Source organism: Vicugna pacos, chromosome 4, assembly GCF_048564905.1.
Source record: "Vicugna pacos chromosome 4, VicPac4, whole genome shotgun sequence".
Classification (NCBI taxonomy): domain Eukaryota; kingdom Metazoa; phylum Chordata; class Mammalia; order Artiodactyla; family Camelidae; genus Vicugna; species Vicugna pacos.
The window spans coordinates 30,044,978-30,063,113 of record NC_132990.1 but is presented as its reverse complement, the minus strand read 5'-3'; the positions used below and the strand labels follow the sequence as shown (position 1 = coordinate 30,063,113).

General features: G+C 35.5%; 1 protein-coding gene across 35 annotated transcripts in view; it reads right to left on the bottom strand.

Moving 5' to 3' along the window:
- Nucleotides 1–8,313: 8,313 nt before the first annotated feature.
- The window catches only part of PTPRD (protein tyrosine phosphatase receptor type D), a 1,865,527-nt gene continuing 1,855,704 nt past the window's right edge, over nt 8,314–18,136 (bottom strand). For all 35 annotated transcript variants that reach the window (XM_072959433.1, XM_072959445.1, XM_072959436.1 and 32 more), the window contains 4 exons: nt 17,089–17,214; nt 13,938–14,092; nt 10,882–11,017; nt 8,314–8,998 (listed from right to left, as the gene is read on the bottom strand). In XM_072959433.1, coding sequence (XP_072815534.1) covers nt 8,930–8,998; nt 10,882–11,017; nt 13,938–14,092; nt 17,089–17,214 — 486 coding nt within the window. In that variant the 3' untranslated portion in view covers nt 8,314–8,929. The remainder of the gene's footprint in view (nt 8,999–10,881; nt 11,018–13,937; nt 14,093–17,088; nt 17,215–18,136) is intronic.

Below are 18,136 nucleotides of genomic sequence, written 5' to 3'. Positions count from 1 at the left end.
AGGACAATAATTAATAGCTATAAAACACCCTGCAATACACAGCACTATCCAAACACCAACATGGCACAACCAAGTCTATTTCATAGTAATTAACTTAGCATCCAATAAGGGAGAAATCAGTAGAGCAATTCCTGAATGACTTTGTGTAAATGACCATTTCTTCTCTATCTTGAAAGTGTTCCACAACCAGGAAAAGGAATCAAACTATGCATATGAATGTATCACAGGATGTTTTGTAGATGACTATCGTTTTTCTGCTCTAATATTGTTCTTTAAGACATTTAGGCCTTTTTAATGTGGAAGTGGAAATGCTGAGTTTTGTCCACTATGAGCATAAGTCCTCCATGAATCATAACTATTATGCATATTATTTAAATTATTTTGAATTTGTATAATAAACCTGGAGGGTAGATAATTCATCTCCATTTTATAGATGAGAAAACCAAGGCTTAGAAAATTAAGTAGCTTGATTAGGACCAATTCAGCTAATTAATGATGAAAGTCAGATTAGAACCCAAGTCTAGGGGGCAAGAGTATAGCTCAAGCGGTAGAACGCATGCTCAGCACCCAAGAGATCAGGGGTTCAATCCCCAGTACCTCCTCCAAGTGGAAATCAATGAGAAAACCTAATTACATCCCCCTCATAAAACAAACAATACAAGCTAGAACCCAAGTCTGTTTGAGTCTAGGATTTTTTTTTCCTGGTACATGACATTGTCATAATCAATAAGATTTGCACTTTAAGTTGATTTTCCAGAAATGATATAAATCCATCTCTGATTCATCCATACTCTCATGCATCTGTCTTGGTAGCCAATGATCCACACTTTCAACTTGCTGAATAGGCTAGCAGCACAATCCAGGACCATGAGGCACACTTAAATTGAACAACAATTATTTCTACACCAAATTTTAGCAACATTGAAATAGCTCACCAGATTTTGAGTTAGTGCTCCTTACTCATAAACTTTCTATGGAATTTCATATCATTCCCAGGATTTCTATGATCTAACAGTTGGCTGGATTGTGTACATTGACATACACAGACATAATATTAATATTTTGAAAACCAATTTATTTTTCACATGTATATATGTGAATAAATAATAGTTATTCATAAAACTTTATTGACATGCAACACAGAGAGAAAAGCCCATGGAAGTAAAGGTATAGCTCAGTGATTTATCAAAAAAGAAATACCTATGGAACCACATCTAGGTTAAAAAATAAAATACTGCCAGCACCCAAGAAGTTTTCTTCTGCTCTCCTAATCACTGCTTACCTCTCTCCTCCAAAAGGGAATCACCTGAGAATCATATAGTGTGTATTTTTTATGTTGGCATGTTTTGCTCAGTGTTACTTGGATCATACTTATTCACTGTATTCTATTGTGTCATTATACCAAAATTTATTTATTCATTCTACTGTTGATAGACATTTATGTTATTTAGAATTTTTGGCTCTATGATTAATGTTGCAATGGGCAGAAACTTACTATGTTCTTAGTCTCTTGTTCATATATGCATGCATTTCTATTTATTGTGTGAGAACTACCTATAAAACTACAGGATAAGGTATGTATATATTTCTACTTTATATAGAAAGCTTAACTGTGTTCTACAGCGTTTGTAAAATTGCATTCCAACAAGCATAGTGTATGCTTGTAATAAGGAATGACACACAATTCCATGGGCAGTTTACATGTATAAGGACCACTAAGTCAGACCTGACAGATCCTCACCATACTTGATATTGTTAAGTTTTTTTAGTATTAGCTGTTATGGTGAGTGTGTATTGGCATCGCATTGAGGCTTTAACTGGCACTTCCCTGATTACTTATTAAGTACTTTTTCATTTGCTTTGAGGAATGTGGCTATCTTTTTTGGTGACATATCTATTCAAGCATAGTGCCTAATCTTTTTTGGGTTGCTTGCCTTTTTATTATGTATTTGTAGGAGTTGGTTGTCTATCATGAATATGGACCCTTTGTCACTTTTAGTAGTTAATGTTGGTGAGTTCTGAAGTGTTATGCTTCTATTCAAATTTCTGATATTGTTTGTCCATCTCTTTTATTTAAATCATTTTGCTAGTGTTTATCAATTTCATTGCTGTTCAGAGAATCAGCTTTAAACTTCAAGATTTGTTGTATATTTATTTTAAATTTCATTATTATTTCTTTTCTTTCTTATTTCCTTTCTTCTACTTTCTTGGAATAGAATTAAGCATTAATTTTATAACTTGCAAAAACCAAGATCATTTGTTTTTAGCTTTTCTTTTTTTCTAATATGCATTTAAGGTGATACATTTCTCTCTAAAGCGCTGTCTAGCTTTATTCCACAAGTTTTGATATGTGGTATTTCATAATTTTATAGTTTTAATTTCCTACTTCCATTGTGATTTCTTCTCTGACAAATTGGCTATTTGGAAGGGTATTTCTTAATTACCATGCATGCATATAGGAATTTTCTAAATATTTTTGGTACTGGCTTCCAGTTGGACAGTGCTAGGAACAGAGAATATACTCTGTATACTTAAAGCACTCAATATTTGTTGAAAATTGCTTTATGGTCCAGTTCCTAGTCAATTTTGGTAAATGTTCCATGTGCTCTTAATAATGTATTCAATTCTTATTGAATGCATTCTTAAGTTGTTGAATAATGTATATTCTTAAGTTGTTGAGTTGTGGTCTACGTAGGTCACTTAGATCAATTTTGTTAATTAGGTAATTCATATCTTTTGTATCCTTACTAAATATTTTTGGTCTATTCTGAAACAGCAATTATATTAGCTACTGAGAGAATTATTTTAAAATCTCCCATTATGATTGTGGATATATGTGTAATTCTATTTAGTTCTGCCTATTTTTGTCATCTCCATTTTGAAACTGTATGACATAGAATTGTTATATCTTCTTGGTGCATTGAAGGTTTTTTCATTAGGACTTGACTTTCTTATTATTTGGTAATTCTGTGGCTAAAATTAATATAACTCAGGACAGCTTTCTTTTGGCTATGTTTGCATATTATATTTCTTGAACTTCTTTTACTTTTAGCATTCTTATATTTTGTATAAGCACTATATATCTAGACTGACAATCTATATTTTTAAGTTGGATATACTCCACTTACATTTAATGTAGTATTGTTTATTTGTTTAAATCGACTGTATTATTATGCTTTCTATTTGTTCCACCTATCTTAGGCTCTTTTCAAAGTTCTTTTTTTTCCTCTCAATTCTTGCCTTTTTAAAATCGATTTTTAGAGATCACTCCATCTTCTCATATATTTTAAAGCACTCCTATTTTACTATTTAAAAATATTTAATGTAAAAATTTTAGAAAATGTTTAAAGTACAAGTTTATCACATAGATGCATTTCTTTCTAGTCGTTTAATTGTTTTAATGTGTGTACATAACTTTATACCTCCTTTTAAAAATATAATCGTTTTTCATGTCATCATTTTTTTCTCACAAACTATTTAACCACTTAATGGCTAAATGGTAATGTATTATACATGGTATTATGGTGTGTGTGTGTGTGTAGAATTTTAAATATATACAACTTCACATATATACATTTTTTTCTCAATTTCCTATTATTGGACATTTAGAGTGTTTCCACTTTTATTTTGTTATTACAAATAATGATAAAATCTACAATTTCAGATTCATAGTGTTCTCTTACTATATTAATTTCCTTAGAACTTTGAAAAACTTTTAAAATTAATAAATTTAAATACTTTTCATATATACAATTTTAAAAATTATTATATTGAAATTTTTTTAACTTATGAAGTTTAATCATAAATATGACCAACGAAAAGAAACCAAAACTAATTATTAGTGAATTACTATTAACTAATAATTGTTGCATGTATGTACATGTGTGAAATCAGCTATTTTGTCATTTTTGGCATTCCAATCAGACATCGATTTAAAATAATGAATCACAATGATCAGAATATTAAGAATGATTCACCTTGAAATTTTTGTCCTGTTTTTCTGGTTAAAATAAAAAAATCTAATTGTTCAGTATCAAGATTTCCAAAATGCTTTTTGGATTACAGGAGTGTTTCATTCCCTTATCATTTCCATGGCAATAATAGTTGTGATGTTATCAAGTGTACCTGTGCTTTGCCTTACCTTAACTCATTAGGTTGATTTGCATCCAGTTGTTGGTCCCACCATATTCATTGCTATTGGGCAAGGTGGATAACCACCTTACATCCTTCTTGATTTGGCAACTCAGTGAGCACATTCTCTTCTCCTATCCACAGCTGTGATCCTGAGATGATCACTTAGTCCCATCAGTGAGGGCCAACAAGCATCCATTCTGTTCAAGGGCTTCTGTTTGTGCTGTTGGGGAAGTAAACTCTTCCACTTGCCTGCTTTTTGGTGTTAAGATCCTTAAGGTTCCAAGGACCACAAAGATTGCTTAGAATTAACACTAAGAAAATAGAAACCAGGCAGGGGTAGGAGAGAGATGCTGAAGACATCACCTGAGCCCTGAATCCAGTTGTTCTTGAGGATTATGTGTTCCTACTCTTTCAATATAAGCCCATTCCTAATCTTCAAATATATAAGGCAGTAGATACTTTCCTTCTCTTATAAGCCAAGTCAGACTTTCTGTCCCTCACAATAGTAAGTCCTAACTTCATGGATCTCTACTTTCTCCTATAAGACTTGTCAGAGTGTAATTTTATCATTGTTTATTTAATGCCGGTCTCTCTCCCTATACTGCAGTCTCCATGCAAGAAGCAGCAGTATCTCATTTGCTCACAGTTGCATTCCCAATGCCTACAACAGTTCTGGACCATAACACTGAATGACTGAATAAACAATCCAAGAAAAGTATTTTCTTAGCCATGGTCCCAAAGAGTTTTTATGTGCATGAGAGATGCCAGTTATTGCAAGATAGTAATACTTACGTACATTGTAATATACTTATATGTATATAGTTCATCTTTCTCAGAATTAAAAGATTGCCCGTGATCTCTAATTTGAATGAAACCAAGGTGTCTCTTTTTGCTGTGTAAAATTGAGCGAACTATTTCATAAGCCTCAGTTTGCTTACCAGTGAAAGGTGCTCACCTCAAGGGAGGTACCTGTAGATAGCAGCCTCTTAATAAGTAGAATTACTGTTAGTATAAAGGAACTAACCAGATAACCATATAGTCACTTCAAAACCAAAGTGCTTGAGTGGACAAAAGCAAAGGCCAAGGCTGCATAACACTGACATTTTTATTAGAATTCATTTGTAACAAATGGAACTTGTGTCAGCAAAGAACTGATTTTCATACAGACTTCTTTCGCCACCAATGTAACGAAGTAAGAAAATAAAAAGCACGCCTTTCATTCTGTAAAACATTTACGCGTACTACTAATTAGAGGTAATTGTATTTTTTTAACAAGCCATTTTACAAGTTATTTTTTTAATTTTTCAGTCTATGCATCCAAAACGAGAGCAAAGAACACAACTGTTATTATCTTTGTAAAGACACTCCAAGCTTGGATGGCAAAGCCACATAACGGATGGATAGGATGGATCTGTAGCCTTCTGATCTCTGCTGGAGTATCAGGGCACCCATAAACCCAAAGGAAACCAAAACCCAAAAAAGGAGGAAGAAAAGGTAATTAAAAATCAAAAGAAGGGCCTAAAACAAAGCAAAACCAAAAAAAAAGAAAAAAAAGAAAAAAAATGAAAAAGAGAAGAAAAAACAGGAAAGAAAAAAAAAACCTGTACATTACTGCAGATTTTTTTTTTCCTTTCCTGTTTCTATGTTGGGTTATTTACATACACACAAATGAATTTCTGAAGCAGTTTCTTACGGATGGGTTCAAGTAATAACATTATTGGGTGTAGAATCAATAGGGCAGTGCATAGTACAAAGGTATAGAAAGTGCAAAGTTCCCTAGAGGCCCTTCCCTCCCCTGGCTGTCCTTGCCGTTGTCTAACCATGCAAATCATTTTTAAAAAAGAGCTAAAATAAAGTTCTGTACAAATCATTTTTTATATATTTTGATTTTTTTACCATTGTAACTAATTACAAAATTATACATAACTACACATACATAGGTAAATAATAGCACCGTACTGGTTATGATGATGAAAATAATTGGAAACTTCAAAGTTTACGGTAATGGTAGATAAAGATGTTTACCTGGGAAAATAAACTAGAATGGTTGTACAGAAAAGCAGAGTGGAATGCACATCAATGACAGTAAGGGAGTTAGTTCTCGGAACAGCTCCTGAACAGTAAGGTATCTGGAATAGTCTCCTCTTCGCTCGTCTATGGTATGCATCCCATTCATTTTCTTCTCGTGATTATTCTCCCCTTTCCCTGTGCCAAATGGGCAGTTTTTGTTTCAGGGAGAGAAACTGCTCATTTGCCAACGGTTCTGGTGTGTAGTACATCATTAGATTCTACATGTCCAACATGGCATGTCTGCATGATGCAATGTCTGTCTGACCCCCTTTGTTTCACTAAATGAAAATTGTAGCACTGAGTAATCTGGCACTTGGATAAATCTCCAAAAGATACATCTAAAAGAAAACAATAACAGACCCACATAGTGCACATTCTTCTCTGGTTCTGATGTAGGTTAGAGAGTCTCATTCTGAGGTAGCCTTCTAGATACTTTTTTTTTTCGTATGATATTTTTTCTTTTTTTCTCTTTTTGTCTTTTTTTTTTTTTGTCTTTTTTTTACAAAAGTGCTCAGCTACGATGCTTGCAAGTGTTTGGTCTCTTGGATTTCATTCTGCAAGTGATGGGAAAATGTAGAAAGCAAAATTCCTTCCATGCAGGACATCAGTGAAGCTAATATTAAACCAAAATATTACACCAAAACTCTTTAAGAGTTCTTGGATATTCTGAGGATTCTTTAAAATCATAAAAGATATGGCAAACTCATGCCATTTCCATGGCTTCCTATAGAAATTATGTTGGAAAATTTGGGGGGTATATACATATATTAATTTCTCCTTTTAGAAAAATCCTAATGGAATAGTAAATATATTCAAAGTTGACAATGATGTTTGTTAATAAAATAAGTTTGGTGCAGTTACTGAATGTTCCAGAGCAGATTTGGAAGGGATTAGAAATAAAACAAGTAGCTTTTCCTGATGCTGACAATTATGAAAGGAAGAAGGGCCCTGATTATCCAAGTGCTTTGGGCTGGTACAATCACTAACATCCCCGACTTGGTTGAAAACTAGGAATGCATATTATTCAAAGAGTTTTTGTACATGTGGTAAACAGATAATGCTTTAATTGGAAGAGATAAGAGAAACATATATGAACAACTAATGAAAATACGAACCAAATGCTAAAAAGAAATGCTATTAAAATAGGCATCAATTATAAGGCACTCTAAATGCGAAACTAAAACCAAAAGAAAACAAAGTACAGCACTTCCCAGGAATGCTGTATGCCACAAAAAATGTTTCTGACTGAACAGAGTAACATGAGTTTGGCTTTGCCCCTGTTACATATCATAAATGCAAATTTCATAGCACATACTATAGACAATATACGATTGAATACACTTTTTTAAACATCTTGATAGCTGATATATTACAACATTCTCCCCTCCTAAAGGGATATGCACTGACCTTTTCCCACATGCACACCTCTTAGATATTTAGTAATGTTTTATTGCACTAGAGTGTTAGAAATATTGAAGTTTGTTGGAAGCCTGGCTAACAAAATAGTATTTGTGAATATGGTTAGGTGGGTGGGGGCTGGGGGGAGACTGGGTAGGAAATTAAGGGGGTGAGGTTTGACAATCACTGATGTGCATTCCTCATTTCCCTTAAAAGTTAAAATTTTGTGATATTAAGAAATATCAGTATGTCATAAAATTAATAACACATTGAAAAAGATGTTACAATAGCTTTTCTACCTTAAAAAAAAGAAAAACTAAATCATGAAAGAACTGAATGATAGCTATATCTATCTTTTTGTGTGGACACAACTGTCTATATATACATAGACACCCCGATAAAATATGGATATATATGTATATATGTTAGCAGCAACTTTATACTTTGCGCCTCCCTGTTGATTCCAAAAAACAGAACAAAACAAAAAAAGTTCTCTTTGATTATTTAAAGAGAATGGGTACTTTCTCACCAACGAAAACTGAACGGAAGTGTAAAGTAATATCAGATGAGACTGATACTGTGGATTAAGAGCATTGCACAAAAATGTGCAAAATTTTCAAATTATTTGATATTTCTACAGCAAGATATTACAGATAACAGTTCTACCGCTTAAAAAAACCTACAATTTGGAAATAAAAAATGAAGAGTATGTAACTTTTTTAAAATTCACTTTATCGAATGATACATTTTGTTAAAAAAAAGTTTACACAGTTAAAAATGAAGCACAGGTCAGCAGTATCTTTACAATACTAAAAAACTAAATCAAAGACTTTCTTTTTAAACATTCCCCACCCCCTTTCCCCCTAAAATGTTATTATGAGTAGTATGGTGGGAAGGGGCGATGTTGAAGCAGAGTCCATTCTGTCATGAGAAGCCAGCAAAGATCTTGCCCTGAGCTGCTGCACTCAGGCCATTTCTCCTTGCACCCATCAAGCAATCCTAAACAAGATGGCGGTTCTTTGCTATGATTTCTTCTTCCCTTTATTTTTGAATCCTTGAGGTATCTGTAAATAAAATCCTTCAGATGCCTCACCAGTCAGGATTCCCTCTACTATTTTTCTGGTTAGATTATTAAAGTGTGAATTCTTGGTCCACCTGGAAGAGTTTTTGTTTGTTTGTTTTTTAATTTGTTTTGTGTGTGATAGTCCCACTAAGTGGTTGTTAGCTAGAAGTTAAGAAGGACTTCTCAAGTGCCCTGTATGGCTCAGAAGAGACTCCATGGATATTGAAGGGCCTGCAGTAAAAATCCAAAGTGGGTCAGGGGTTTCTACGTTGCATAGTGATCAAAGCTGCCCAGGTACTCTAGTGCGGCTCGATAGCAAAACTGATACTGATCCTGCAGGAGACAAAGCATGGGGAGAAAGAGGAGAAGGGGCCGTGAGGACATTATAATAGAAAATTGAGAATTGATGTTAAAAGACCAAGTTACATCTCAATGGAGGCAAAATCACTACTTTCTCATCAATCAATTCAATCCAATGACCAATTGGTTTTAGTGAGCAAAGAACCATTAGCCACATGGGGTGTTTATTAACTTCACCAATCAATTCGACTAAAATAGTTTCCTAATTCCAAAGTAGTGACAGCTCCTGTGAACATCATGTCCATACACATGTGGACCGTTCTCCAGGTAGTATCAGTTACCGCCAATCAAATGCATGAACTCCTTAAATAGCACTGTCATCTTTTACAATTATCTAATTTGTGATAAGTAATTATTGATTTGCAAGTTTAAGAGAGCGCTTGATGTAGACACACAATGTCCTGAAGAAAACGTGGTTCATTTATCTTCTATTATCTATCTTCTATTATTTGACTATCGCCAAAAAAAACGTGAATTAAAAAAAATCTTACCAGACAGTAAACCCTGTTGCCTGCAGTCAGAATTACCCACCATTTCTGATGTTCTTACATAAGTAAGCAAGGCAGCCAGAAGGTATCTGGTGGGGAACATCAGGCACACAAAGCCGTTTACACAGGGCACTGAACTTTCAAGCTTTTCATCGCTTGGAAGAGGCTTTGCAAGACTGGCTGGCTGCCCATGTCAAAAAATACCTGTGCCATTTGGCCTAATTCTGTGTGATTGCTAGTTGTCTGTTCTAGAAAGACCCACACTAAACTAAAACAGCATGAAACATGTCCTTTTTCAGACACAGGAAGAACACTGTCAAACTGGAATAAGTGGCAACATTGTTAGAAAGATGGAAAAAATTATAATTTACAGATGATAAGGGATGAGAAAAAGTAGGATTTTTCCCCTTAAAAGAAACTTATTTTCAGTAGCCAATGGGGCTGAAAGTAGATAGTTTCTATTTTGCTTAAATGTGCATTTTTCTACAATAAAAATGGTAATGCAAAATAAATGGAGTTTGCTTTCCTATCTTGTCACAGTAAGTTGGTTGGCTAAGTGTTAAGGCTTTTTAAATGTCCAATTTCCCTCTGTCACCCCCAACACCCATTAAGTTTGTCAGGCTGACATAATGTTTTGAGTATTGCAAGCCAAATGCTTGCACTATTTTGAAATCTAAGTCTGGAAGATACCGTGGGTGATGAATTTAGGAATACATATAAATTGCATACTTTGGTAGCAGACACACTATCACGTTAGCCTTAAAATGAAGTCAGTAGGCTATGTTGGCTAAATCATGAACTCATGTTATTCTGAGAAATACCAGAATTTTCATATCAATTATTGGAGTAGAAAATGGGAGGCTATTTTCTCTAAGGCTTATCCAGTATCCAAATAGTTAAAAATACCATTATTAAGAAATGAAATACAGAGCAGTTGGTCTCATATCTAGGCATATAGAAAGAGAATGGAGAAGTAAATAGGGCCAAGGGTCTATTATCTATTAGGCATTATGCTTTTTATAAATATTAAGTATGTGCAATGCATATTGCATTAGTATGTATATAATGAATTATATGCAATTGCAATGTTTATAGGCCCAAAATGGTCAAATGGTGACAATTTAACATGGTTCAATCAAATATATAACTTTAGATAACTTTCAAACCAACTCCAAGACACAGTCATTCCCATTTAAAGAGGGGGAAAATGAGATTTAAAAATACTAAACAGTTGGATGCTTTTCCTTCAGTATTTTCCTGTATTTTGCTTCTGGTGTTGAGTTTCTGGCCTCTAGGAGGTCTTGGCTAATTAAATCTATTATTTGGCTTTTGAAATGTGACAAACAAACTCATGGAGGTTTCTCTCACCTCTGTCTGCACCATGGCTGGTCGTTGTGTTCTTAACATTTTGACAGTCTGGAAGATATCTACTACTCCTTCATATCTCATTCTTTCCAAAACAATGCTTAGTGTTATGAAGACTCCAGTTCTTCCAACGCCCGCACTGTCACAATAACAAAGGCAATATTACTAGATGAGATGCTCACAGTCTTGGCCACATTTGCTTGGAGGTGGACATATGTCCACCAGCTTCCATATTTTGTCAGGTTCTTCTATTTCTTCTGTAGCAGTGTTCAAGAAAATGTGGTGTTGTGTTCAAGAAGTGATCATTCTTGGGATAATGTGACATATGAGAATGAATGTGGAGTAATTAGGGTTAAGTCTCATAGAATGAAATGCCTTTTCAATTGGGATTATATGCCATTTTGGAAAGATCCAGGAAACATAAATATTATAAAATAAATTGATAAGAGAAAGGGTATATTAAATACAGATTTATACTCTTCATGCTGATCCTGACATTGTAGACCTTGCCTGCTTAATACTTTTAAAGCATGAAATAATTCCAATAAGGTGAGACAAATTTGGCATCTTCAAATTTTCTTGTAGTCACTTAAAATCTGTGCATGATGTCCCATCACCTAGACATATAAATAAATGAGAAGGTATATAGAGTATTCAAATTCAAACATTTTAGTTTTGATATGAGAAAAATATTCTATAACAGGGTTTTTTGATATGGGATCCTCATTTGGTCTTCAGAAGGGTCTATGAACAGCTTATATATACAGATTGTGTAAATGTGTATATTTTTTTCTTCCCTGAAACGTATCTTTAGCAGATTCTCAAAGAGGTCTCTAAACAAAACAACAATAACAATATAATGTGATTAAGAGCCACTGAGCTGTATACTCATCTACTATTTTTAGATGTTTAGGAGCTAAAACACCAGGATTCTTTCCACCACGTTAGCAAGATTTTGAGTTTCTGTTTTCTTTATTGTTTTAAGATAATTCCAGAATTGTAACTGCAGCAAGAGAAGAAAATTAATTCATAGCTTTTGTGTTCTTAAGAAGTAAGAAAGCATCTGGAGGTTTAGATAATGAGGAGAAGAGTGAATAATCTGAAAAATCCCTACATTTTTGCTTCCTAATTAAACACCATGTGTAACACTTGGGTACAGGCTGTAGAAAATGGACAAATTCATTTACTTGGGGATATAGCTGATATATAGTGTGTCCCTTTATAAACTGGGTTTTCTAAGGAGTCCAAACAAAAATGTTAAGTGAGGCTTTAAAATCCATGAGCAGGTTTTACAAAGTGGCTGAGGATGTGTAGGAGCAGTCAAGGCTCTGTGATAAGATGGGGGAGATGACCATGAAGGTTCCTTTCAACTTTGAAAAGTCTTAATCCTGAGAGACTGTGATTTATAATCTTTTTGTTGAATGGTCCAGGTACTCCAGAGTCTATCTTGATTTGATTGGTCAAATGTAACAAAACATTTTGAGTACAGGGTTTCAGGCTTTCTTCTAGGTCCTTTCGAGAAAATAACAGACACTGGCCTTATAACTTCTGAATTTACTGACTTTATCATGTCCTTAGTAAGTTATGAATAAAATAAGTGGTAGTTTAAAAATATTCACAGATAAGAGAAAATATATGGAACTCTTTAAGATATACATATAAAATATGTGAATAACATGTCATAGTATTTATACATGTCATAGTATTTATACTAACCGAGTCTTTAAGTCACTTTGTGACAAAAGCAATGAAAAGTAAGGCTTGTATACGCACACTTTTATATTTATACTTATGGGAATGCCTAAAGTGAAAATCATGTGACAAATATATTCTTTTTTTATAGCTTATACTGGAAAATTTGAATGAAGATTTGGACAAAGTCTTTGGAAAATTAGAATATCCAGGTAATTCAAATCCAATGTGTACCCTCCACTTTGTCTCAGTATTTGAGTCTATGCGTCATTTCCTACATGCTCTTTGGTTGTCTAGAGCAAAGGATTTTGGATAAACTCAGCACAAAACAAATGTATGTAAATAAGATCCGTTTCTCATTTAATATACCATGCCTGGGAAATGCAGTGTGCTAGAAAGGATCTTAGAGATCACCTGAGAAAACTGAGGTCTAGTGAAGTTTCCCTGCTGTCACAGAGTTACGTGAGGACAGAAGTGGGACTAGAGCACATATTTTGAAATCCAGGTCTGATACTTCTCCTGTTTTGAGACCCTGTCTCCCGTGTCACTAAGAACTGTAGTTTGGAATTTAGTGGCAGGGGGAGCGGCGAAGTAAAATAAATTTTTTTTTATAAACCTAAGATTTTGGCCATAAAGAGATAACAAACTGAGACTTTTCAAAAAAGTTAGATAAATTCCTTTTGCTGGAAGGTTTTTGCATAGCAGCTTCCAAAAGCACAAAATTTATGGTGAATGTCCTTTCTGAACTGTTTACTTGCTATTTCTATTAACTTCAATGGCTTGAATTATAAAATGCTGTGGAAACTATTGAAAATAATTAACTTGAAGGTGCTTCATTTTCTGATACAGCAACAATTTTCAAGCAAATTGCAATTTTAACGGAGGTACCATGCTAATGGCTTACTGACTGACAAGAATTAGTATTGTCATTAAAGCTTAATAACTATTTATGGTTTTCCCAAGAAGACAAACACACGAGAAAGATAGAGAAAGATTGTTATCAGGGTAATGCTATGAAAACAAAACAAGTAAGAAATGATTAACTGAACAAATTATCACTAGGGGATGTACCAACAATTCCTGTTAAGGTAAAACAGGCAAAGAAAAACATAGTTTGATTCTTTGTTACAAGAGGCAAAATTTGAAGATCAAAATCTTCCTTTCATTATTTTCACTTTATGGGAAGAAAGAGAAATGAGTCCTTGCTTTAGTGTTTACAATACATTTCTGAGAAAAATTAAAATAAAATTTCAAGTATGCAAATTCACAATAAGCTGGTACCAACAGTGGATAGCGAACAGTACATATTTTCAAAGTTACCATTGCTTTGAAATGGAATGGAAACTCATTCCTGATTCTTAACTCACCTGCAATGGACTGAAATGGGTCCATCTTGGCCAAACTGCTCTTTTGTTTTATGGACTTGGCCGATGAAGTCAATAAATCCTTCTCCAGACTTTGGCACTCCTTGCTCTGGCCAGTCAGTGAACTGGAACTGCCTCACGGTTCGGGACTGCCCGTCCTTCAGAGAGAAAGCCACATACCCAGCCACAAAAGAGAATGCCAGGAGGATTCAGCCAGTACATGGACCACCACAGCAGGCGTGATTTTTTCCAAAAAAGGGAAAAAAGGTGGGGGGGGGGCAGTTAGAAACATGTCTAACTAGAAATTTAGTTACATTTGTGTCTTACCTGGTATTAACACCGTCTACATTCATATATATTTAAATTGCAAATGTGTTTAGTCTCACAAACTAAAGTCCCAGTTAAAAACCTGAGTTCTCAAAGTCACCTAGTTCCCATGTTAGTAAATGCTCCTGAGCCTCAAAGTTTGCCTTCAAAACCAAAGTGGAACATATACAGTCCATTTCAAAATTTTCACAATCCAATAACTTCCTAATATTGCAAGGAATATCTGGCCATGTCATCCAGACCCCAGATTTTGCTGCTGTCATGATACGTTCACATCTGTTGTGCTTGCTTATTTCCAGCATTGTCAAATGACAAATAGTGACACTGAAAGGATCTGACACAAATTGGGTAGCTGCTGCATGGCCCTCATGTCTCAGAGGTATGTGGTTTGTACCCATGGCAGGGGATACAACGTGTGCTAGGAGACTACGCTGTTGAGTGGGAAGTGAGGCATCCCTCCAGGAGATAGGACAGATGATTAGCAAGTAAATGCTGTGTTCTGGAAAAGCACTCTTTCTGGCTGACCACAGGAATTAAGGTGTCTGTGGAGGGCTTTACCACAGACAAACCAAAAACTAGTTCAAGAAGTGTCTTTTTTAATTAAAGTGATTAGGCAAAACTGCTCTGATTTATGAAATATAAATGGTTTGAAAAGAAGAGATTAAGGCGCTTCTAATTCCTTCTGGAATTTTAGAGTGTTTTTGGAAGCACAATAAAAGCAAAAGGGCCTCTCTGTTTACAGAAGCAAGAATAACAACTATGATCATCAACTTTCTTCCCTGAATCAACAGAGAGAAATAATCAAAATTCCAAGCTTAGAAGGTCTGATCTCATTTGAGGAGGCCCTGCTCCCAGTTAAGGCTTTAACTCAGTCTTCCTTTCCATTTCTATAACACCTCTGTCCTCATTAAAGTCCTTCTGGATACAGGTGTGCATGTTCCCAAGATTCTGGGTAAGTAAACAGAGACCCAGTGTTTCTCATTCAGTCATATTGAGGCAAGAGGATGGCTCAACTCGAGATGAACACACATCACCCAGCCTGGTGGTTTCTACAGGAACATGGTAGATTCCTGACTGGCATCACTTGAGAATTGAAATAAAACAGGACGATCACATCAACTTTGTGAGATTGAGGAACATGAAAATAACTGCTTGCCCCCATAACTTTAACTTAGGGATGGTTACCACAGAAGCATGATTTACTTCCCTCTGTTGCTGAAAAAGGTTTGGAAAGCACGGGAAGGGAAGCCAAAGGCTAGGTAATACAGATTTGTCTTCTTCTGCTTGTCCTGGGGATTTCATGTCTGACCACAGTTGCTTTTAACAGCAAGAGGAGGTCATGTGCACAAACCTTTATGATTTGGAGGAAAGCCCACCTGACTCCATTTAAAGGTTACCTGTTTAACAACACTATTCTCACGTGTCAGCTTGCTTTCTAAACTGAGAAGTTGAGACTAGGAACACACTAGGAGCACAAACAGCAAAGGCTATGGCAGCTAAGAAAAATATATACTTACAAGGAGGCTTTTAAAAAAAATAACAACATGTGAACAGGTTCCTGCTTCAACAGTTCTTTTCCTTATTGTGATCAGATTTAATCTGGCCAAGTGAGGAGCAGTAAAGAAGCTGTCTCTGCCATTTGCAGAGCCTGGGTCCTACACTTTGTCATCTGAAATGGCTGGTGAGTTTGCTTGGAATGCACTCAAAGTTCTTACTCACACATCTAGCTTCAAATTCTGAAAGGGCATGTTTTTTCCTTTCCTTTTTTTTTTTTTTTTTTTACAGTGGGTGACCAAGGCATGCTTGCTTGGGCAACTCAAAATGAGACCTAGGGACTTAGCTGCTGTCTTGAGTATAGTCACCTGCAGAGTAAAGACTTCAGACTTTCTGGGATTAACAAGTCTGTCACGTGGGCCAAGCAGCTTGCTGACCAATTTCTCTTTCACTTTAGGTCAACAGCTAGGACCCAGCTTTGGGGATTAGCAGATAATCTCTAAACATGAGTATTGGTTGAGAAAGCTGCTTTCCAGAAAAAAACAATGGGTCAAGTAAATAGCTCTACTCTAGACTTTCATTCAACACACCCACTGTGACAGTTCCAAAAACAAAGCAGGGCTTTGGACTGATCCTGCTCACTCCCAAGATGTGTTTGTAATCATGGTTTGAAGCTGGCCAAAGGCAAGGATATTAAAGTTTATGCATAGAACATCTTACATCAGGGCTGAACCTTGGACTCAACAATCTAGATAAGAAATGCAGAATGAAAATTAGCCAACAAGGGTCGTGGGTGCACAGCTCTCATGGACAGACACATTAGCACACCAAGGAATAAACCATGCCAGGAATCAAATTAGAATGTGCAAAGCTTGTCAGATTCTTCTAAAGAATGCCATTTGCTCTGCAGTTTTAAAATCATACCAAATTAACCTCCAAGCCCACACGACCTAAAGGGCTTAGCAAAGCAACAACATATTTACAGCCTCAAGTAATGAAGAAGTCAAAAAAGCTCTGAAGAGAATGAGCTGAGAAGGTGCATGTAAGCGCAGTCAACCAATCAGTAAATGCTTCCTAGCACACACACTTACCCAGTGCGTCCCCAAAGTTGGGCTGCCAGATGTTACATTTGAATGGAAGCCAAGCCTGCGCTTATGAGAAAACTTGCCAGACAGAGGAAAAGTTAAGTCTTATATTTAAAAAAAAAGTCCTCCAGGATGGGTGACTTCTTTTCGCTTTGGGAGTATGGTCACTTGGCAAATGTTTCTCCCAGAAGTGCCTTTTAGACTGCTTTTCAGCTAATGGTTAGGAACATAAGACTGTGCAAACTTACCCTGGCATCTGTGACCTTGAATTCTCTTAGGATGTACTGTGGCATGTTGTACTCAGCCATGGGATCTACAACAAAGTACTGATATCTTGCAGATCGTTCTGCTGGCCAGTACTGGTGACATTTCTCCTAAAAAAAAAAAAGAAGAAGAAGAAGAAGAAGATTAATGTCAAGCTATGTACAGTGTAAATAAACTTTATCATCTGTCTATATATTTAATATCTTTCTTTCCTTAATAAAATTATAGAATTTAAGGTCATTCTGATTGTATGTGGCTTATTTTCTCTTTGAAACCATAGATTCCCCAAGGAAAGGGAAATTGTGTGGGTCAATGCTTGCCGATGGTATCAAGCATAGAACTTGGAATATAGTAGGTGCATAATACACATAAGTTGAACACTCAGATAGGTTAAGCGTCTTCATACCTATAAGTTAGACAAATAATTACATCAGTCCTTTGGCAGAATGCTGGCCGTGTCAGCTGTGAATTGCACCACAGTAAATGCTCACCTCTGGGATTTGGAATGAAGAGAACCATCAAGTATAAATGCAGAAAGAAACCTCTGAACTGACCTGGTCCAATCTCCCTCATCAGCTGAGGAACCTGCAGCCCAGGCAGTTTTAATGACTTGGCTAAGTCTTGCAGAGAGTCAGCCAAATCAGAAAACTCAAGTTATTTTCCTAGTTTGGTATTTTTTTGCTCTCTCTGTGGGCTCTAAAAGTTGAGGTTTAGGTGCATCTCTACCACTGAACTTATACAAAGAAGAGATAAAAAATACCTCAAGCAAATATGGCAGAATGCTTGTGTCTCTTAAATCTAAGTGGTAAGTCCTTAGGTGCCTCTAATATGATTTTATGTATTTTTCAGGATGATCACTTTTTAAAAGTAGATCTGAGATTACCGGATTACTTCCTTAGGAAAACTATGTAACTTTCCAACCCTTTATTTGGTGAGAATGGACTATAAGCAAGTAAAAAATCTGCCTCAAGGGTGAAAGAAGGTCAAGTTCCTTCATACAGAGAAATGATGACACACAAGCTCCAGCTCGTC